The sequence below is a fragment of the Pagrus pagrus genome, assembly GCF_965226575.1.
Source record: "Pagrus pagrus genome assembly, chromosome: 11".
Lineage (NCBI taxonomy): Eukaryota > Metazoa > Chordata > Actinopteri > Spariformes > Sparidae > Pagrus > Pagrus pagrus.
In genome coordinates this window covers 24803354-24827633 of record NC_140195.1, presented here as the reverse complement: position 1 = coordinate 24827633, position 24280 = coordinate 24803354, and the positions used below count along the sequence as shown (strand labels likewise).

The window sequence follows — 24280 nt, the reverse complement described above, 5'->3', positions numbered from 1 at the left end:
ACAGGGCAAATAAGAAATGACCATCTTATTGTCTTGTTGTGTAATTTCTCCTTTGGTCCAAGGAACAGTTAAACCTTTCTTTTTAATTAAGTTGTAATAGGGTAGTCAAACATCCTTGAAAGTTTGGTCTTGCTTATGGCAAATGATGTTGTGATAACTTTGAGATCGTAACATTGTCAGTGTCAGGGGGAAGTGAGCAACTGCATATTTCTTTTCTTTCCCTTTCTGCTGGTGTAGATTCACCCTCGTCATAAAAACTTGGTTTGACAGGTGCTTCAGTGATTCACAGTTATTGCATTAGAAGTTATTGCTTACAGACAAACATTAAGCTATTCTCTCAAAGTCAATTTTTTATCTAATAAATACATAAAGAAATCACATTACACATCTCCCCCTGTCCTATAACCCTTTGATATCTTCTGTCATCTTTTCCATCCCTTCTTCTCATCCTCCTTTATTTCTGTGCCTTTGGCATGGCATGTAGAAATCTGTTTTCCAGGCATCTAATTGGACGCTTGCCTCCTTTTCATCTATGAGTGTCTGGACTTGTGTTTCTCAGGGGCCTGTTTTCAATTTCTCGGGAGCCTTGATGATGATGAATGATGGGAGCCGGCACTGTGGTGTTTTCAATATCCCCATCTGGTTCTCACCTCTCCAGGATTTCCCATAAAAGATCCAGAGGCTGGTGTGCAAAAAGCACTACGTGAACCTGGCTCTACAGTACTGAGTTGCTGTATTTAAAAAAAAAAAAAAAAAAAGCCATCATACCTGATGCACAGTTTTTGATGACGAGGAGGCATCGTCACTACTTTTTTAGTACCTGATGAGTCGTGGTGTTTGTAGATTGGCTTGCGATTATTTCAGGAATTGTTCTTCCTATTCTCACATATGGATCTTTAGTTAAAATCAGAGTATTAAATCTGAAAAAGTGTCATGCACATAATAGTACAACTTTTATGAGTTGTGCCTGGTATGAAAAATGTGTGAAGGATTTTAAGAAAATCAAAAAGAATTAGTTTGTGGTCTGACTGTATTCTTTAAGCTTTGGAAAGAGCCAGGAAATTGGTCATATTTTCCCTTTTATTCCCAACAACAGAGGAACACTGTTAATTGAGCATGGCCAATGATGTTATTGGTACATCATGTGTCGTCGTTAAACAGACTTGGGTTCGTAATTTGTTTCTGTCTTTTTCAATTTAGCTGAATTCAATAATAACTGGTCGAATGTATTAACGGGGCTGAAAGCTGTGTGATCGGTCTTATAAAGTTCCATAAATATAAAGTGCTCCTTCATTTACAGAGTGAATGTGAATTTGGTGGTTCCATCACCACTTTATCGACTGGAGTCAGGTATTATTGTATCTGGACCATGTGTTAATAATAAATGTGTAGCCATAATATTACCGGGCACCGTGGAAGTGCCTGGAAATGGAATTTTAAATAAAGTTTAATATGTTCAGATGTACAGAGGGCTGCAAACTGTTAAGCAAAATCTCATCTTTTGCTAGCTTCCCAGAGTGGCTTTGTGCATTCTTTAATTTTACCTCTCAACTGCTCAAATGAGCTGATCCTAACCCTTTGCAATTGCAGGAACCCAATTTAATGAAACCATAGTATCCCTGCATTGTACTAATTTGGAAAAATTTGAGATGTTGCTCTTTTGTTGTGACCACCAGCATTGGGGTTACATCTGAAAAATAACAGAAACAGCACCTCTTAAATTCACGAGTATCACACCTTATAAATGTTTATACAGTTATAAAGAGCAGGAAAACAATGGCCTGTAATGCAGTTAACTTCAACAACATCACAATGTCCAAAAGCATTTATTGGAGAGCTATTATAGTATATTGCATTACAGTTTACTATAGCTCAAAGTCAGGATGCATAGGATTATTGTTTTACATAAAATCTGCACCCCAGTTGAAAATTAGGTGAATGTAAAATACAGAAACTAAAAGGACCAATTTATAAATACACACAATAAATGCGTTTTTGCTAAGGCCGAAATAAGCCTTTTATAATATTTGAATACCCTTTTAGATGATACGATGCAATCCATTTTTCCACACCATAGTTTCTGATTCTTTGGCTTTATTATCTGCTGAAGGAGCCGAGTGCTGAAGTCTCTTTCACCAGATCATCAGATAATAACTTTGACTTTTGGAAGCCCTATTCACAAAAGTTTCATTCTCCTGAAAAAAACAAAACTATAAATTCCATCTGCATTAATTTGTTTTTTTAGATGACCATGCCTGTCAGTAGAGCTGTGTTGTTACCTCTATGGAGACATAAAGCTTTACTTCAATAGTAACTGACTCTTGTAGCTTCACTGACACCGTCCTTTGCTGTTCAAGGTCTCCTTTTGTTGTTGGGGACGAGGTTGAACACGTTTAAACCTTAGAATAGAAAGACCAGGTCATATGTCACCATCCAAAGGTCTTTTTTAAGTGGCCTTTATTCCCCTCTGAAGGGAGGGGATAAATGTCCAGCTTTAATTAGATGTTTACCCTGACTAAATATGTCACCTCATAAAAGGAAGAGAATCTGACTGAGCCTTCCCCTTCCATTGAGCTTGTATAGGCAGTGCTCCCTGTCTTTAGGTATTTGAATGCTCGAAGGAATTCTTTGTTGTGTTCAAAGCATAGCAAAATGGCATCATTGTTCTTCATGGCAGTAAACCTGGAGGCATTTAACTTGATGGCAGAATGTGTGTGTGGTCTTCATTCCTGCATTTGCCGTAGGTGCCCTGGGACCTTTGGTCAGGATGTCAGGAGATGACCCAAGAGTCAGAGGTCGGTGGCTCAAGGCAAATGTGTTGCCATTATTGGACATGAATGGACACAAGACCTTGATTTGCTTTGAGCCCATGTTTGTCGCATTTGTGACATTTGTCTCAACTATGCTATTTAGAGATGAGATGCATGGCAACTTATTTCTTTTAAAAAATAATGTTTATTTTCTATCACATAAAACAACATAATTACAGAGCTGTACACATATTACAAATTAAACATTTTCATAATCAATTCTTAGGGTTTTACAATAAAATGCAGCGTAATTCCTAGGAGATACCGTTGGTGGTTGGTCCCATTCCAGCAAATCTCAAAAATCCTTTTTAATTAGTTCCTACCAGTCCGTGATTATTTCTACATGAACCAGACCAGTCTGGACTGATTCTTGCTACTGACCATAAATTGCTCGTGTTAACTAAAAAATATATCCTAGTGCGTTCAAAACAAATAAGAGAATTAGTGAAAATGCAGTAACCCATATGGGACAGTGGTAAAAGAGCATCTATCGAAGCTTTTAAAAAAATATCTTACTGATAAATACACAAAATACTACAATTTACAATCAAACACGGCAAAACATTACACATTCATCTGACTTAAAATCAACCAGACCATCACAAACAACATTTTCATTCCTTTCGCAGTCCAGGAAAAGCCACAATTCAGTTGAACAGGTATTAGTGAGATCTCTCAGCATTCATGCGTATGGTCTTGATCCAGGACACGCAGCCTAAGCACTTATGGTTGAAAACCCGCTGGCCGGACCTTCATTTCCACTTTCTTGAGGGAGTAGTTGGATCCGTGCCAGCCATACCAAGTGATCCCATCTGAGTTCTTCGTGTGCTCACCGTAGCGGTAAAAAACACCATTCAAGTTTGAGTCAGTGCAGCAGTTGTACCAGTAACCACCTGGAAAAATGTGAGGGATAAGAATTACACTTGGTGTTAATGGATGGAAATATGTGGCTGTAATGCTGACTGTAAATGACTACATAGATTGTTCTGAGAGATTTGCTCTCATAATTTACCTCTGCGACGTGCAGCACAGTCATCCACACATTTGTCGTTGTCCTTGTCGATGGTGCTGAAGTTGGTGTTGTTGTGGTAGCGCAGGGAGTCTCCAGCGTTCCCACTGTAGTTGGCGAGGAAAAGCTTGTAGCTGTTGAGCTCATTACCCACAGTGAAAAAGCCATACTCAGCATAGCGTGTCTGTCCTTCCCAGTCCTGCATTGAAAAACACATATAACATGATTAAGAGGGGGCCAACTCTAGAACCTGAAGCATACCTGCTCTCATGGTCAACTGCAGAATTTAGTTTGATTTATTATTAATTTTACAGTACCAGAAGGAATAAAGGGCTTCTGTGTTTATGTGCTTTTACCTTTGGCTATGACACAGTTTATGTGTGGTTTACATATTCTTGCTTATTAGAGTCTCAGCCAAGCTTTAGTGAGAGCAGTATTTTCCAACACATACCTCCATCTCAATCCTGAGCATACTGGGCTGCCTTGTTAAACGGAAGATGTGCTCATTTCCCAGCCAGAAGTCTCCACGGATGGATCCGAATCCATTCTTGTACTGCTTCCAGTCACGGTTGAATGACGTCAGTCCGACCTTGCGCCTCTGGATCAGAGTCCAACCACCTCCATTTGTTTCCATATCGCAGAAAACCTGAAAGTATTCACCAAAATGTAACAGAATTCAGAGGAAGAGGAAGAAATCGTCATGCTTCACCAAAAAGTACACAAAGACATGCAACACACAAGACTCAAGTAAAACTTACATTCAGCTCAGGTGTACCCAGAAAGTCATCTTTGGGCAGTTTGTACTCGCCAGAGATCCTGTAGTTCTTGGTGTAGAGGGACGAACAGTCGTATATGGCATCTGGAAAAGAAAAGAGAGGAATCTCTTCAGTTATGCCAAAACCATATGCTGCTTCATGAGCGGTTTTTGAAAAATGTGAATGCCATAAATTCAACAGCTTTATGGATATATGGAGTGATTGGACAGATGAGAAAGTGACCTTTAACCCCACCAATAGCAAAATAGATCAAAACAGACGGGAATGTGCATTGCATGGCTTGGATTTTTGCATAGTACAATTGTTTGACTGTATGGTGATGCCATTAATAGGGCTATGAGATCACTATGGAGCAATGAGCCCAATACTTCTAAGTCTAAATGTCTGTGAAAGAAGAAGAAGTGGAAACCTTACACTTATTCTAATCTTTGCATCCCTTCCTGTTCTGCTCTCCTGTCTCTAATTTACTCAAGTTCTAAAAAGGCCTCTGTGTTCCCTTTGCCAGTGACATAAATGTAGCCCTGTTAGACCACACAGTTAAGGTATTGAAATAATAAACTACGTCATGCCTGGTTAACCTCTCCACAGCAGCCAGTGCTGATTAGTGGTGTGTTAAAGTTCAGATGAATGTTGGCGATGATTTGGCTTTGATGGGGCTCATTATTGACAGCCCTGCAGATGGGACTCTACAGTTCCAAATTAATGCTTTTGACTGCTGTCGGGCAACTCCAGTAAATGTGTGCACTGTAATCTATCCCCACGACCAATTCACAGCAGTTGTCTGAGGCCCTTGAAGTAATGGACGGGACTTATTATAGTTTTTCACAGCTAAAATGTGTGTGTGTAGTTGGCCTATTTGAGGACTGTTTTGGGAAATGTAGGTACTTACATTCCTGTGAAATGACAGCTTATGGTTTCCTCAACTTGCTACTTATTAGAGTCTATCTTATCAGTTCAAAAATAAGTAATCTTCCCAATGAAAAGGTGCCCTTGCAAAGTTTTCAAACTACTCTTAACAAAATTTCAACAGCTGTTTTTCATTCAGCACAGCCTACAGGCTACAAAGGGTTGTAGACAAATGGTATAGTTTAAGCACAGTTAGACAAAAAATCTAAATCCATGTGTGGAAATAATTTTAACACCAGGAGTGTGAATTTGACAGCAACTACTCAACAGGTTGGAGAGAGAAGAGGCACGTAGCTTAGATATGCACTGAGTCACTGATGGATGAGTTTTACCATGTGTGAGCACTTAACAAACTCTCTCCAGGACCATTTTGGTTTTTAAATTTAATACACATGAATGAAATTCAGCCAAAGAACTTGTAAAGCTAAAACTTACTTATTTTTACATTATGACCCAGCCAGCAGCACACAAAACTTAGGCCAGTATGTCATTTAATTTTCTACACTGTTGGTGCTCCAGAGTGATGATGCTCACCTGTTGAAGTCTGAGTAGCAGACTGTAGAGTCTGTAGCTGCATGATCTCCACACGGTTGTTGATCTCTGAGTACTTGCTCTCTGCCTCCGTCACCCGGGCTTCTTGCTGCCGGTTCTGCTTGTCCAGCTCCATTATTTGCCGCACGACACTCATCAAGTCTGTCTCCTGCTTGCGACTCAGCTCCTCGAGGATGCTGGTCAGATTGGCCACCTGAACCTTGAGGGAGCGCACCTCATCGCAGCACTGAGCCTTGGGAGGCTTTGGAGGTGCCATCCTCTTCCTGGGATTCTGGGCCCATGTCTCTGCCAAAAGCAGCACTGTGACCACCAAAGCCACTATGCTCAAATTTAACTTTGCCATTTTCTATATTAAGGTTCTAGATTTTCAAAAGACCTAAGATCTAAGTTTCACTAAGAGTTTTTGATTGCTTTCAAAAGCAGTCAGTCCCTGTCGAAGGTCTTTGCTGGAAATGTCAAACAGACCAGTTAAGTTGGAGCTCCTGTTTGACCAAAGGCTCACCCAGGCTCTGTCTTATGTCCTCTGTGAAGTCCTCCTCTGCCTGAACATCTTAAATATATTTTGTGTGCATGTGGGTCCTCCCCCTCTCTCCCGGTGCGCACCACTCACCGTGCTGACCCTCTCCAACCTTCAGGGTGGAGGACCTCTCCCCATCCCTCCTCCCCTTGCCTCTCCCCTCATCTTACTTTCACTCATTCCACAGAAGTTCTGCCCACGTTTCTCCTCTCTTTTTTCAGGTGTTGAAGGTTTCTGGGCAGTAGTGAGTCGTATGCCTCTGCCTGGAAGAGCTTAGGAAACAAACAAAGGCTACTGTCTGAACTCATTGCACTTCCACTTGTTACACTATGAAAACTGAACTCTTGAATACTCTATATCATTTAAAAAATGTTTAGCTATACAGAAACATTTTTTAAAAAGTTGAATACTTGTTTTAGGCTCTAGATCTGTTGTATGTAATTTCCTTCTCCGTTTTCTCACTTAAATTACCCTGTTAATGACAGATTTTACTATATCCTCGGGCTGACCATTTCTTCAGTAAATTTAGTCTACACATGCCAAGAGACGTGTGAAGTCACTAAGTACTCTTAATTGTAGGTTAAGTGTTCCATTGATGCTACCCTTTTCGGCAGATGTTAAAGCAGGCATGTTTTCCGCACAGCCTTTCAGCATCAAATTTCTAAAGGGTGTTGATAGAAGGAGAAAGGCTTAGTGAAAGCTTCAGGATAAAATTAGCCCAAAATACAGTTTTCATTAAGCGGAAAGAATTTGTTCAAGAACAGGCAGGCACAGTCTGAATATGCTGTGTACATGTGTAACGGCTTAACATTTTGCCATCACACATAAAGTGTATTTTTGAAGTAGCTAAATGTTATGATGTTACCCACTAGAGGACCACAGAGCAACAGAGCAATATGCTTGTGGCTTTTATGGAAAACAGAGGGAATCGGCTGGTTGTATTTTTTTCTTCTGTGTTATAGCATTGACAACGCTGTTACTGGTTTTCATGTTGTGTTACCACTGAAAAACAATTTCACAGTAACACTGGAAACATTAGGAGGCAGAGAGAAATAGACTCTTTAACATACCACTTTCCTTTTCCTTTTTTTCTTTGATGCGATTGTACTAGAGCTGAAAAAATTGATTGATTAACATGTTTTTTTAACTGTTAAGTGGTGTTTTACTGAAATTGCCCATACAGTGACCTAAAATTAGAAGTGGCTATTCAGATCCAGAATAAATCACTGCTGTCTATATCAGGATTTGTACTGCTGCTTTTAGCTGATTTTCTTAAACGCATACAGTGTTTACAGTTACAGGTGAATGCAAACACGCACATGCATCGTCTATTAACTTTGCTGTCCTTGTAGGTCCTTTGTAGCCTGGGAGCAAAAGGAATCTGCCAAGCTCTTTCGCTCAGCAGATGCATCTGGTCCCCCTCCCATTCAGATAGATTTCCATCTGGTCCGGTCCGGATCAGGCTGTTTTCAACAGTTTATCTAATATTGGGTGGGTTTGATACGATGACTGACAGAGGAGCACTCCCAGTCCCCATATGAAAGGCACATGTCACATGTTCTGCTGCTTGGATTTTATTGTATAGTATTGACTTTGAGTGATGGTAGGACTATCCAGTTGTGTTTAGTCTGAGGATCCATCAAGCAGGGCAACAGGAGAGATCGAACTGTCAAACTAGGCCGTGCTGATCAATTGTGAAAAATATTCTGTTACTGCATAGCGTATTCTTGCCTAAAATAATATCAAATACACATTCTAGTGTAGAGTTTAGCTGTAATAGGAGATTGTTTGTGACCAGGCCGACATTTTTTTCCTGCCTAAAATCATACCAAGAACCGCCCAAACTTTCCTTCTGGTCTGCACCTGTTGAAAACACCACTTAATACAAATAAAAAAATTAATTGAGAAGGACTAGACTGATATGAAACTCCTTTTGCACCTATCCTCCATTCTCCTGGTTATTGCAATTAGTCTGGTATCCTATTCATGTCTGAAGAATTACACAGTGTATTTGCTCTTAGATTAAATTGGTTGTCTTTCAGCTAACCCACATTCACCCATTAAAATAGCCCCAAAACTTGGTTTGACCTGGGTCACTGTGTCTATCTGAAATGGGTATGTAGAAGCTCTTCACAATGACTACTAGCTGGTTGCATAGACTAATTCACTCAGTGATTTTTGTCAAATTGATCCACAGGGAAAGAAAACACTCATACAGTAGGCTCTGTATGAGAAACAATATTTTCAGGGAAGTTAAAGCAGCCTTCTGCATTTGTGTTTCGTAATGATGTTGTTTGCAAAATGTCTACTTCAGGTCATCTTTGCTTTTAAAATTTCTAACATACCAATCCCTGGCTAAAGGTGACAATAATACTTCTGCATTGCCAGACATCAGAGAGGCCTTCTTGAATCTTCATTCTTTGGAATTTCTTTCTCATCCCAACTTCCCTGAGGAGCTGCCAGCCCTGCCAATTTAGAGAAGATTACCTTGGAGATTAAGCTAAAGAGGTCATTGTGGGGTTTGGGGGTGTTTGAGTATACCTTGAGCATTGAGACAATAGGTCATATTTGACTTCTGTGATACTCAGCTATGTGTGATCACTGTCATGCAAAATAAGTGCCAAATTATGCTGTAAATACAGAAGTTGTGTGTTACTGGACATGGCTAAAGCCAAGAGATTCCTGACAGTTTTTACTTGAACTTTATGGGTTTTTCTCTTCTCCACATGGACAGGAATGAACTGTCTGTCCCATTCTTGTGAACGTGATATCTCAAAAAAGCCTTGAGGGACTTTCTTTAAATTTGATACAAATGTTAACTTGGACTCAAGGATGAACTGGAGGTCAAAGGTCAGTGTCACTTTGACCTCAGTGTGTCCCATTCTTGTGAACACGATATCTCAGAAACGCATAGAGGGAATTTCTTAAGATTTGGTCCAAACGTCCACTTGGACTCTAGGAGAAACTGATTAGTTTTGGTGGTCATGGTCACAGTGACCTCACAAAAGACATTTTTGGCCATTTCTCAACAAGTCCTGTGATAATTATGACAAAACTTTACGTAAATGTCTAAAGTGATGACATTTTTAAAGGTCAAAAGTCAACTTCACTGTGAAATCTTAATGTTTAGCTAAAAATGTTTTGTCCATTATTGAACACCATAGCTCAGGAACCACAGCTTGACTCGTGGAAGGAGGCATACAGCCACAAGACCAAAATTCTAGTTTTTAATCTGTCTCATACAATTCCGCTAATTCAATAAAAGTCTAGTACCAAATAACTGTAGTACCACCTTTAAACCCTTAATTGCAATCTGAGACACATTATAATTCCTCAACATTTGTCAATATTTATTGCATGGCTTGATTGTCTTGTCAATAATATAAACAACCAGGACGTCAATCAGTAACATCATTCAGTTAAATGAATTATGTAACTCATGAAAGCACAGGCCAGGGAACTGAGGGTTGAGGTAATATTAACTGTGAAGCAAAAATAAAACTTCACACTTTAACCCTCGTCTACCATCACATTACATAATCTTGCATCACCAGCGACGCCTCGTGTTTTTTTTGTTTTTTTTTTTAACCTCAGGCTCTTTGTGTCTCTCCTGCCAAATGTTTGGCAGGCGTACCTCACTTTTCCTCCATTGGTCAGGCGAGCAAATAAGGAAACAGTTTAGAGCGCTCTGTTAAGCATCATCTTTGTGTCACGGGGACTGCGGTTTGGAGCACAAATTAAAAAGTATGACTTTCCCTTAAATTCCCAAATATTACATAATTATGAGATGGTCTGTTATTGCTTTGATGTGTCACGGAGTAGAAGTGAAATATTTAGATGTGTAAGGCTCTTCCTTTCCCCTGTCACTCTGCTCTCTGGATGTTACCGGCCACAACTGGTTATCGCTCTGCATTTCCCCTTAACTCACTGCATGGTTTTATAATTATTTTCAAAGTTGACATGTGCTTTGAATTTCCTTTATTTGTTTTGCTTTTTAAAATGCTTATGGTCAACCCCAACATTTATGTGTCTCAGTCACATGTGCCAATTGGTGCTTTAAGCATTAAACAGGAAACAAATGTGTTGACTGTAATATGTAGGGTTCAGCTACCACAGTGTTCTCCTGGATGTTCAGTCTTGCCTTTCCATTGCATTTGTCTTGAGATTATATCTACTAGAGAGAAACTATTTAGAGTAAATTCAATTAAGATGAGTATCTTTGCCCTGATATGTTAAATGTAATTGTGACAATTTCCAACTCTGCTGCCAACAAAGAACAGCAGAAAGTTTACTGGTCTTACATTTGAAAGAATCTGTTTTCTTTATTTTTATCATTCTCCCCTCAGCTCCTGTCTAAATAATGTTTCTACAGTCTCAAATGTTTCTAACTGTTCATTAATGTAACGCTCGATGGTGTGTAGTGCCTGTTGACCTCCCTGTAAATTTTAACCTTAAGTCACTGATGTGCGTCAGTCTCTTTTGGAAAAATGTGGATAATTTGCCTTCCTGGATTTTCTCATTGCTCTAACTGCTCTGTGAGTCACATCTCACTCTCCAGCAATGCATCCCAGCGGCATCACTTTCCTCTGGTCCTGGACTCTGTCATTCGGTGCTAGTACACAAAGGTCCAGCTGGATGCTGTTTTATACGTTTAGCATCACGCTGTTTTTCCCTTCCAAGCAGCTTCTTTTAACACCGTTTACCCTCAAACCATGTCTCACCAGGTTCTGTTTGAAGAATGCATGGCTCCTCTTAACATAAGAGGAATTCACTAAACTTTAACCAAAGCTCCCGGCTTTATGTGACTTCCTTGGGAAGCCCACACATTTCATTGAACAGATTTTTTCCTGCTTCTTTTAAGACAAGTTGGACACCCTGCTGTGTAAATTGCAGCAGTGATCTATCTTTGATTAGTACAAGCTGACAAAAACGTGTTTTCAGTCAGAATATACTCAGACGGCTTTTGTGTCCCTAAATACACTGGAAAATCGTTTTGTAATCAAAGTGACCACCAGGGCCAAGCTGTCAGCAGAGCACTCATGGGTTCAATTACAGGAAAGGCAGGAGGTGAAAGAAGGAGCCAGGAGATTCCAGGGCTTCTATCTTGAAAACGTGGAATTACATAACCTTTATTAACAGTAACTTCTTCCACCTGTCTGCTGTGTTCACACAGAAGATCTTCATTTGAATTCGACAGATTTTGGTAACAGATTGGTTTATTTGAAGGCATCATTTTGTTCCCTTGAGATGCTTACTCTCACCATTTCATGAATCATTTATGTATCCTGTGTTCAGACTAATCAAATATATCAAAGCTTAAGGTTGCATTTCTCATCTTTTTACAATCTTGGATCATCGTAGCAGTAATATGGTTTTGATTAGACTTTGAAGTAGGAATAATCTAACACAGATCTTTGGCATCTAAATGAGCGTATAGGTATGGGAAGTAGGGTTGATATTCACTGTATGCCAGTGGTCTGATTGTAAAGACAGGGTCATACAGCCTGTTTTTTTTTATTTTACTGAAGAGCCCCTTCACCATATCAATCTCGAGTAGAAGACATTATTGTAATGCCCTTATAGCAGCAGTGGATTCACTATGATTCACCGAACTAAGAAGGCCACAAGGTTGCTGGATTACATTATACAATGGATACTTTTGGAGTTATTAAAATGGAGTTATTTTCTCACAGTCTAGCTGATTTACAGTTAAGTCATTACAAAATCACAATGGGATGGATATTAACTTGATTTTAGACACCTAAGGCAAGCAGCTGAGCAACCATGGATTTGGATTTCAAAATAACCCAAGGGTTAAGGAACTGCAACTCAGTTAAACCTGGTCACGTGTAGAGGCAGAATAAACTGTTCCATATTTTCCATAATGAAGGAGTTTGTATGCACCAGGGCATCCCGCAGCTCTGAGAGTGGCAGCCTTCATGCCCTGGCAGACCTTCAAGAGGTCTGGTGGCTGAAGCTGGTGATGGCTACCAGGTGGCGTCCGTTGGCGGACCCCGGCCAGGCAGCAGCTGTCTGCTCGCCACCCTACAAACCAGTAGCAGGGACAAACAGTACTGCAGGGGAAGAAGGTGGATTAGCCACTATCCCTTTAGAATAGTCCCCTCTGCTTTGTGTAAGCACAGTTCGCCATGTGGCACTGCTTCAGAGAGACGTTTCGTGACAGTGGGATGTAAAAAACAGTTGGATCACGGAACAGAAAACAAAAACCACTTGTGCCATGAAGTGATTCCATTGTTTCTGGTTAATCATTAAATGTGTTTAGCTTTGTGGTTGTGATCTCAGGCATTAAGTAAGTTTTGCTTTTAATTAAAGTAGGTAAAAAATATAACAACTTTGGCTTTCAACATTAATCTGTATAATCCTTCACTGTATTGATTCGTCTCCATGCATTTAGAAATTATATCTCAAGGAATCTGAATACAGCGTAAATATAGATACTACATATAAACATCTTTGCCTCTTTGGCCAACAGCTGTCGTTTTGTTACCTCATGACACTGGTGTAATTTGTTTGTTGGAATGATACATCTGCACCCGCTTTTTTCCATTGTTTAGAAGAAAAGCGAATTACAGCATGGATCGATTTCAGTAGGACAAAGAAAAAATAAATATATCAAAGACCTGGCATCTTTCATTGGAAATATTTAATGGACAATTTCAGTGAAAATGTAGTCAATATGTAGCCCACAGAAACTGAAGTCTTCCAAAAAACATTGTATATGGATCCCTTTGTTAACATAGCAACAGCAGCGTTCCAATGAGGTAGCTGTGGGGATGTTTTTTTCTTTTTTGTTGGGCCACCGGAGACGCTTTGTTCTGTTGCCTCTTGACCTGAAGGTGATGAACCCAGGAGACACATTTTGCAGTGGTGTCCCAGTGTGGTGATACTGTGGTGTAAACATGGGTGGAATGGTTTCTCCGGCTGATGTCTCAATGGCCTCCTCACATGCCCAACTTACTTGAGGAGAAAGAAAAACAGAAGAAAGTTATGTAGAATTATGCAATAGAAGGAGCGACTTGTTTTCTTTATATATACAATTTCAACAGGGGCCATTTTGTTCATTTGGCATTGCAATACATTTTTAGTCGTATTTGCCCTTTTAGGATGCCACATTCCAAAGGAGTAGGCTTTATGGTAAACGTCACTGACAACTGTATTTGATCATCTTAAAGTTGAGGGATACTGTGAAAGAATTTCCTCATGCTGCAGCATCTGCTCGGTGACGAAACAACTGCCTTTTTGTCCTGACGTTTTCGAGAAATGAAAGACAAAGGGCCAGTCATATGAAGTCAGTGATGAGTTCAACCCCCCAGGACAATCTGGAAGAAAGTAGATGACTGAGGTAACCATTTCGTATGCCTCCATGCTTATCTCATGCAGTGATGCATGTGATGCTGCTGTCTCTTAAGACACACAGAGGCCAAGATCTGTTTTTTATGACAACATGTTGCTCATCACTGCTATAGATGACCTGTGCTTGACAGGCTTGAAAATGTATGTGGTGTTCATGCATTACAAGTCGAGGATTTGAGTCTTCATTTTAGATGGTGTTGACTGACACTGCTCAGATATGGTATATTTTGTTCAGGTGCTATCTAAATGAGAGATGGAGCATTGGTTATGTCCCAGCATTTATCAGAGCACTGTATAGCTTGGATTTCAATGCTTTACAATAATTTCATTGTTTGGCTTTAAAATTAATGTTTATTTCATTTTATACTTTTAAAGTCAAGAGGTAAGACGTCAGTATCAAGCAGCAGTAGTTTTGTACTGTGTACTGGTGTACTGGTTGGATATCAGGACACTCCAACATGTGTTGCATTGTCTATTCATCTTTTTTCTCTTTCTACTTTCTCTTTATGTTTCCTTTTCTATTCAAATGTTTTAGTTCATTTGAATTCCTTACATAATGCATGTTTATTTCTCTCTGTGTTTGAAAGGGGTTAAAGAAATAAACCTGCCCCGCCTTGCCCTGCTTTCATTCATCATCCGATTCACGTGTCAACATTCAGTAGTACAGTATCGTTTTCTTTCAGAGCTCAGTCATGCTGCTAAAAAAAATATGCAGCTGAAAAAGTAGGAATGTTTTGGACCCATTAATGTCAATCATTTTGTAATTGACCGTGACTGATGTCTGAATTGGATCGTCGGTGCAACTTTTCTGGACAGAGAAGGAAAAACAAAGCACTTCATGCTACATTGGTCTCTGTGATCCAATAAACAAATGAGGATAGTTTTTAGGCTTTTAGGGGGAAAAAAATGGGTACAAGGGCCTTTTTAATATTGTTTTGTTTTAGACTATCAATCTTTCAATGCCTTCAAAACTTGCTGTTATTTAAAGCAACATTATGTAACTTTTTTACCTTCAAATAACAGCTTCACAATCATTGTGATGGTAAAGTTTCTTGTAACAGGGTGAAGGGTGTCTCGGACACTCCGCCTCTCTATCATTTGTTTCTGCACTATGTAACTTCAATAAGAGGGTAGGATCACAGCGTTACATACATGTTTACTTCAACATACAAGTTTTCAACACATAACATTGTTATGACGTAATGAGTTTTTTTTGTAGGTAGCACCTACATTATGTCTGACACATTGTTACAGACCTGGGATTTGTATAAACGACAGCAGTGTTGCGCCCAGAGACTGTGGGGGGCGCCAAATTGCACAAAATGCCTACATTCTACTACATTTCTGCATAATGATGCTTTAATGTAAGGCCTTATCTATTTAAAATTGCATGTGTTTACTTAGTTCCAGCAAACATTTTACAGAGGTTTGAATTCTTCATTTTGTGTATGTGTGATTATGTCTTGAAGAATCAAGACGAAGATTTACTTTTCAACTTTGAGCCACCTGTTAGCCAGGATAAAAAAATTCTTATGTAAAACAGGTTCTCTTTCCTGGCTCTGTGTGGCGACCCCTACTGCATGACATATTTTCTCGTAAACATGAGGTCATCTTGACTGGAATGTTTTTTCCATTTTAATCTCTCAAATTGGCCTTCTTGTGTCCTATTGCCTTGGGAAGTGTTTGTTTCAAAGACAATGGTTGGTTGAAGCATTGTAAGTTGTGCTGTCAACAATGTTCTACCTCCATCCGTTTCTCATCTGTAGTCTGCTCAGATGGGGCTTGTGCAATGGAAAGAACTCCCCCAAGGTGCTAGATAGTTGGGTTCATTCTGCTTTGGAATATTGTTGATTGCATTTTGGCTGCCCCAACAATGAACAGTTCTGTAGACGCAAAGGTCAGAGAAGTATCAGGTCACTTTTCCACTTTTCCTGTAGTGGTGCAAGTGTACGGCTCAGTGGTGTGAAAGATTTGCCAATGAAATTAACCATTTAAGCAGTAAGGCTCCTCTTGACTTTTGAAGACTTGGCCTTCTTGTTGGTGTCTATATTCACGCCTCCAGCAACCGTTAACCAAATCAAACCATGAACCAAAAGACATATCTTGTCTACATCTTTGATTTCTGAACTTTTGAACCCAACTGTTTCCTAGATTTTTTGTGCATTCCTTGACAATGCAGTATCACTAGGTTACAACTGGCACCTGGCTGAGAGGACCTGCGGGACAGATGTAAATACACCTGTTTTGAGTAATGAATCAATGTACTTCCATTTTAGGCCTCTTGATAACCTTTGCCAAAAATACACTGATCAGACACAACATTAAAACTGCTGAGAGTTCAAGTCTCATTTCAATGCAGTGTTCTGCTGGGAAACCTTGGGTCCTGGCATTCATGTGGATGCCACTTGACGTGCACACCTACCCAGACATTGTCAATGACCAAGTACAACCCTCATGGTAGCAGCACTCCTTCACCTGTCAGTGATTTTAATGATCTTTTAAGAAATATTCAAACTTGCAAATATCTTTACAAAAACTAAAGTGAATCAATTCACTGGACCTTGATTGAGTCTTTCCTTGATCAGTCTTTAGATATCCAATCCAATTTTGAAGTTATTATGTCCAACATTAAGGAATGGAGTCAGCACTTGGCAAGCAACGATCCCAAAAATCAGTAAGGATCAAGTGGATATCTTCATAATTAGATTAGATTAAGTCCAGTAGTGAGGCCCCTTTTTTCCTCTTTTCTATGCGATTCACATATATCTTCCCCTCTGTGGAGGAAAATACCTGCAATTTTCTTAGGGATCATGCTCTCTCTTCAATGAAAAAGCCAAACCACTTTAAAATAGTCGAGAGGGGGATTGTGGATACATTATAGAGTTTAACATTTGAAAATAATATATACATTTCCTCTTGGTGCTTTCTGACCCAGGGTAATTATGGCTAAGTGTATTATATTAATCAAAATCAAATGTATACATGCTGGGTTAGAGTTTGCAGTGTGATAAATCGCTTGTGTTACACTCTTGAGACACGCAAGTAGAAAGTGATTTATTTCTCTCTGTGCTGAAAATGTAACAGCATGTGTCTACCAAGGCCCTGACTGAAAGATTCAGTCACCATTTCTGATTAAGGTATGACAAAAACATATGCCATGACTGTTCATGTTTTAATAGTTAAAAACCAGATACAAGGTATGAGTCTGTATAAGGTGATTGTTTTTCTTTCTCCTCTGGTCAGAGGTATTTGAATAGCAATGGTTCACGGTTCTGTTTTTGTAATAGAAGGGGCTATAAAAATTCACAGTCAAAGTTAGCTGAAAGACAAAACTGTTTGTTCTGTATTTGGCCAAGGATATGGCCAAATGGTATGCATAGTGTCTGCATTTGTCCTGTAAAATATGTTATATAATTCAGTCTCAGGCTGTTTTGTTTACATTATAGTCTACAGACTGGCCTTATGCATTTAAAAACAGGTATCAAGATGTTCCATTCTTACCTTTCTTGACTTCTGTGGAAAAGAGCAGCATGCTAACCTCATTCAGGGTTTAGGATTAAACCTCAGAGAAATCTGATTCAGGATACACAGTACATTGTCTGAATTTCATGGCGAGATATAATAAATCATGACGGTTTTACAGCTGATAGAACTTAAGCTCAAGCTCTTTTCAGTGACTTGTCCATGTCTCACATGAGCAAATCAGAGTTAAGTTCCAGTTAGGAAGTGATACTTGTGGCACTGCACGAGTGTGTTTTGACAGTTTTTCAAGAAGTTTTCTGCTTGCTAATAGTTTGATGGAGTTTTTACTTCAGGAGAACGCTATGTGAGCCCTGTCATCTGGATGCGTTTAGACTGTGTGCGCTTGGAGCTGGCAGCCAGATGGCTTCAGCTGAGGGACAATGAAATCTCCAGGGTCCACAGGAGAGAAGGCCCTTATTCTGATCTGTCTCCTCAGATGAAACCACATCTGGGCAGCTTTAGCATACCTCGGCACTGGCAGTTTGTGTGTGGTGGGACACAAAGGCCTTGCAGTTCTTCGTTTGTTTGGTGTTTGAACGTTGATAATTCGACAACAAGTAGTAATTTGTAGGTCCCAATTTAAATGATCAAATATACATAACATACCCGTGTGTTATCATCAGTGTTAGTCAGAATACTGGATGTGTTGTAGTTGTATTTATTGAAGACTGGGATTGTTGTTTAATTGGCTGCTGTAATGATGCATGCCACTCTATCAAGCCCCGTGAGAGTCACAGACAAATGCTTATTTAACAAAATGAGCTCACTTTCTTGTGTTATGCAACCATAGTCTGTTGAGTGTTGCACTCTTCATCATCTGTTTACACCAGCTTCTTTTGAAAAATCCCTTGAAATGTAGTCTCTGAACTGACGATATTCATTGTCACGCAAGAGCAAAGAATAAAGGATGTCTTGCGTAACTGTTTGGTTTAGTTGGTGATTGATGTAAGATCCTGTCATAAGTCTTCAGCATTTCTTCAGTCATTCAGTCCAAAACTTTAAATCCGTCCACTTGACATGAAACGGCAGTTTCTGAAAAAGATGACAATCCACTAAGCACCGTGGAAGGGACTAACGAGCCAATCAGTGCCACGGGCGGGACTAACGACTCTGTCGAGCTGCTGTCAAGCATTATTAACCTGTGCGCCAGAGTTATAACAACAGTGGCCGACCGCTATGGACCAGATAGATGGCGCTTTAACATAGACGGCATGTCTTCTAAAAATTGCCAACATAGTAGTTTGCTTTTATTTCGCTCTGCTCCATTCCTAAAACCCCAGCAAAACCATTATGTATGCTTGGCTACACTTCAGTGTCTGTTTAAAATTTCATGATATTCAGGTGGATACTGGTCTCTAGTGATTGGTTAGGGAAAATGAATCCCCCTCTCCCACAAAAATCAGTTGGAATGGAGGCAATGACACTTTCTTTATTCGTCCGATAACTTCAGAATTCAGTAGCATGATATTCCATGTGGGGATGGCATGGTGGTGCCCGGTTTCCTCCCACAGTCCAAAGCAGGTCATATTAATTGGCAACCCTAAATCCCCTGTAGGTGTGAATGGTTGCCTGTCCCTTTACCTAATATCAGATGGGATTGGCTTCCTGCAACTGTCTAGCTAATCCATGGATATAAGGCATCACTATTGTGAAGCTCACATCCAAATTATATCTATCTTACATAGCTGAAATAGTTGTATACAGGCAGCGATACACTGGATCCATATACGGATCTGTATGTGCACTTTTTATCTTTTAAAAGTGTCTCCCTTTTGGAGGATTTAGTGTATTGACTCATAGTTAAAACAACAACGAAAATTGATCCAAATCAGTTCCACAAAGATTTTAAATTGTTAAAGTAAAAACAGTTTACTGGTATGAGCACACTGTTTCAGTCAGAACTCTAAATTTGGGTTTTGGAATCAGTATGGTAGAGAGTAAGTCTTTCCTCAGGCACATTGGCCTATTGGTGTATGATTACAATAGCAACTCAGTACATTGAGTCCCTGAAGTCAGAAAATACTTTTTGAAAGGTCCTTGCAGTGGTTGTCTTCTAAAGATGTACAAGACAGCTCCTGTTGTGATTAGTTGTTATTTTATCTGTCATCATGCAGGTCTGCACCAGCAGTTCCCTACGCTTTGGCATGACCACTTGCTGTGCCATTTCATCACATTTTCTGGCCTTTAACCCCATGTCAAACCAGGTTTCTGACATATATGCTCAGGTATCCTTCATCAACTTTCGCCCGCTGTCCTCAGGAACTCCACTGCATACCAGCCCTCTTCAAACGCTACATTTTACAGATGTATTGGCTGTGGCTGCACACGGGTTTTGCACTTGAGGAAATATAATAGACTTGCGGTACATTTGAGTGTTTCCAGATGTGGTGGCAGTGCGGGTGACTGGAAGGTGTACAAACGGGAATTGTGGTGTCTTGACAGATAACTCATCATTTGTCAAACATGCGTGACAAATGTCACTAGGTGCATTTGCTTTTCACAATAAACACCTTCCCGGGAGAGGAAACATTTATTTTACCTTCTCAAAATGCACTGAGGCATGTTTCTTAGTTGACTTAGTTGGCAATGATAAGACTTTTCTTGAAGACACATGGATGGCACAGGGATACAATTCTCACTACCGCCACCACCGGAGAAACCCATGGTTTACTAGTAGTGGTTCCCCTTGCTTAGTTCTATATTCAGTTAGTTCTTAGTTAGCAGTGTTTGTGGGTGGGAATCCAGTGAAGAATAACAACACTTGGTCTCTGCCCCACTGACTCCTACTGGTTGGATGGCGCCTGCACTTAGGTGGGTGGGAACTAGGAAGAAAAGCCTACAACCTCCCGAGGTCAACAGTGGAGTTAACAGCAACAGATACCTCACTGCAAGGGAATTAGACTTCAGGTTGGAGAGAAAAAGCTGTTTATCTTGGAATCAATGTTCGCTATGTAAACGCATTCAAGGTGTCAAAAGTTTCTTCCAGAAAAGGTTAAACATTTGACATACTATTGACACCTACTCAATTGCCTGCCTGTGCATAATCACTCTCAACCAGGATGTTTTGTATTGTAATAGTACAGTAAGTTGCTATTGTAGGCATATTGGACCTCCCAAAAAGCTTTTTTGCCATTTGCCTGTCTTTTAGTAACAACAGAAGATGCATCTACCGTACACATTGTTCACATATTCTACACACATTTCTGTGTAGTGTACTTTTCCAAGTTTTGTGTTCAAAAGGTCTAACAAAGGGTTTGTTTTTCATTTTTGTCACATCTTACAGCATCAACAATAAACTGCAGCAGCCAGAAGCAGCATCTGGGGTACTAGAGTATGCAATGAAGCATTTTGGAGAGCTGGTAAGTGCTTTTTTTTTCTATCTCCCTCCCTTTGGTCATTTTTTATGCCTCCAACCAAAATGTGAACCTTATTTTAGGTGGCAATCAAACCAACACTGGGACAAAAAACAAGGCTCTTTCCCTTCACTGTGTTGGCACAGCCAGGGGTTATGCTGCAGAGGCCTCCTGCAAAAGACACAGGTTTTTCATCAAAAATGTTAAATCTTGTTAAACCTTTAATGAAGCGCAGTTCTGCATCATCTGGCCACATATTATATTGGCCTATCAAGTAAATACAAGTCTTGTGGAGTTTGAATTGTACTTTAAGGTTTCTAAGTGGATCGCACTGAATGTGGTCTCTTGTCTGCATACGCAGTTTAACATGGGGATGAGGGTCATTTGAGACACATACCCCCAGAACACCCTGTTCTCAATGTGCAGCATGTGTAAAAACCCATCTGCTAAGCTGATCAGTTGTCAAGGGCAAGGAGCGGAATAATGGACTTTTTTGTCCAAATCACAGGATGTTTGGATTTTGGTACATAGTTGCACACCTTTTATGTGTTTCTACTTTTCATTTTTCAAACAGTACTTACGACTACTTTTTGCCTTTTTCCACTGGTAAAAGGATATGATGTTTCATACCAAAAACTACAAATGGTAATTTCTTCTTAATGACCAGTGGTTTGTAAGGTTCCTAAATAGCTTCACTTATTATAACTCCCTATGTGACTCCTGATAAATGATTCAAGTCCAAGTTAAAAGACACATAATATGTCACTCCTGATTGTTGGCATTGGTATTTATATTGAGCAAATGCCTGATTTTTCCTGTATTAGTTGTATTAGCTACATTGAAATCTAAATTGTTTGCAGTTTATTTTTATAATCATGGAGCCACATTTTTAACTTTGTCTTTTTTTCCCCCTTCCAGTTCATGTTCAGGACTAATCATGCCTAGTTTAATGTTACATAAAAGTCTTAAGTATTTTGTAGATGAACCTGGTCCAGAAATTAAACAACTGTCGGACAGTGAACGTGCATTGGACACCAGCTCAAAGTTTTTCCACATCAATTGCATAAGAGGAAAGGAGCATTTTTTTGTTCCGATCCGCCTCCGTCTCTGTAACCAAAATTGCATCATTTAAAGACTGTGGTTTTTGTTTGGTTCTTGACTGGGTGGACCGGGAGGACTATTTTAACAGAATGAACCAGTATCAACCACTGGTTTGATATGGTTAAATTGGCAGGTATTCCGTCTTACTTCATTACAATGAACATGGTCAGTGTAATTTATTCTTTTTTTTAATGACAAAGACAAAACAACATTTTTATGTTAAATTAAACTTGAATACATTCAACATTGACATCAAAAACTAAATAGTACCTGGAAACAATAGAACTAAATTTCTTAAATTAACAGATGCAGATGCAAAACCTTAAACAGCCATGGCATTCATCTTATGTGAATGTGAAGATAGAATACAGTGAAGGACAGTAAATATGACTTAAAAAAACAAAACAACCCATTAGCATTAAAGAGTCTCTAATATGCAATGTTTTTACTTTTCCTAAAATCCACAGTTGTTACAAATTCAAGAGTTAAGCTTGTATTTATGACATACTTAATGTATGCGATCAGTGGTGGGATTATTCAGTAAAATAAACAGGGCTATGTTTTAGAGATAACCTAAACAGTATTTCTCAGTGGAATGCATTCTTGATCTTTAGGAAGTCATTATTTTTTATCCTAAAGTCAAGTCAAATGTTTTGTTCCCAACCATTAGGACTCCTATGGAAAAAGATCTTCCCTTCTTCCTTTGTGTGCTGCCTTTATGTTTCTCTGTGAAAGCATGGTAAAAGTGAAAAGACTCAGTAAAACCAGTTTCACTATGCACTTCCAGGAACCTTGTTTATGAGGTGACCATTTGGAAAGCTTTACTGTGAGAGGATGTGAGGTTTCCCTGTTTAGTATACCAGTCAGGAATCATCAGTAAAGCAACGGCTGGAAGAGATGTACTCTCGTAATGTAATCATTTGGATACAACGGGTCCAAGATTGATTGAGTTGAGAGTCTCTATTTAGCCATTTAGTATTAAGATAAAAGTTAGATGGGGAAGTCTTTGCGTGACTGTAAATGTAAGAGGAGTGTAGTTCAAAAATCTTTGTCTACACCAAAAGACGATCAATATAAAAAATACAGGTCTTTCACTCTTTTGAAGAGGAGTAGTTCAGGTTGTGTGGATTCATATAGTTCCATGGTTAAAATTTTCTCCTCCTCCCCATTTTCTTCTCCACTGTGTGCAGTAACTCATACAGTGCAATATATATATTCATGCAATATTCCTCTATAGTGCAATATATTTATATGAACACCTGCAATATATATAAATATTTAAAACAAAGCACATTTTGTATTCATTTATTTTTTGTGCTGGGTTGCCTGGATTGTGTATTTTGGGTGTGGATACCTGTTTCTTGTGCGCCTTAATGTGAAGCCCTTTCAATTTTGTTGTGCATTGTACGATGGCAATAAACTCTCTAATCTAATCTAATGTATCTTATGTGACTCCCTTCTGCTGTCTTTTTTTCTACTAGGAAATCCAAGCTACCTGGTATGAGAAGCTGCATGAGTGGGAAGATGCCTTGGTAGCATACGACAAGAAGATCGACATGAACAAAGAGGATCCAGAGCTCATCCTGGGCAGGATGCGCTGCTTAGAGGCCCTGGGAGAATGGTATGTCAGTAGTCACATCTGTTGTGAGTTCAGTGGTGCTGCAACAATTTGTTAAAATTGTCCAACCTTCAGGTCTCCAATTTATTGATATGTATCTTAATATATAAACACTGATTATCGAGACAATGTCTGTGATATTTGCTGACCGCATAAAGTGTTTCTCTAACACTTTCCCGCCATGGGGTGTTTGTGATTCACTGAAGTGTTAAAATAGAAAACACATTGCTTTCTTCTGTTTTTAACCTTGGCTCTATTGGATAAAGACAGTGTCTGAGGTAGTAAACTTGCTGTGAGCTCATCCTTCTCCCACTTTTGTTTTGCTCATGGTGCGTAGGAGGCCTATTCCTAATGAGTTCTGACATTAGGGCTTTGATGATTGGCCGAAAAGAGTGAGAAAACCATTCCTCTATGTTGACTGGCCAATTTTTCCAGGAAATACATAATTAGGCATCCAATGCTAGTGAGAGACGCCGCCACTCCGGTGAAAGCTCATCACAGCTCGACTTATTAATGATTGCCCACCTTCAAAGAGCATTTTTAGGGAAAAAGAAAGTCAGAAGATGTCAGACAGATCCAAATATGTCTATCGTCACTGAGCTCATGACGCTAAGCAGATGTTAATTTGCTTATGTAACCTGCCGTCCTTGTGCTATTGTTGTATACACCCTGATTCATTTCGCAAGGAAATGATTCAATAATTTTACAAGAAAAAGACTCTGAGAGAGTCTGTGTTTGTGTT

The 24280-nt window shown here is 39.5% G+C and overlaps 2 protein-coding genes across 5 annotated transcripts in view; one reads left to right on the top strand and one right to left on the bottom strand.

The window, feature by feature from the left end:
* mtor (mechanistic target of rapamycin kinase) overlaps positions 1-24280 on the top strand; it is a 90415-nt gene that overhangs the window by 31957 nt on the left and 34178 nt on the right. For all 4 annotated transcript variants that reach the window (XM_084367692.1, XM_084367691.1, XM_084367690.1 and 1 more), the window contains 2 exons: positions 20750-20825; positions 23402-23541. In XM_084367692.1, coding sequence (XP_084223818.1) covers positions 20750-20825; positions 23402-23541 — 216 coding nt within the window. The remainder of the gene's footprint in view (positions 1-20749; positions 20826-23401; positions 23542-24280) is intronic.
* angptl7 (angiopoietin-like 7) lies at positions 2939-6590 on the bottom strand. Its single transcript, XM_084367018.1, has 5 exons — positions 6036-6590; positions 4578-4678; positions 4271-4465; positions 3823-4018; positions 2939-3703 (listed from the first exon to the last, which is right to left on the bottom strand). Exons 1-5 carry the CDS (start codon positions 6394-6396, stop codon positions 3534-3536), a joined length of 1023 nt encoding a protein of 340 aa, XP_084223144.1. The 5' UTR covers positions 6397-6590; the 3' UTR covers positions 2939-3533.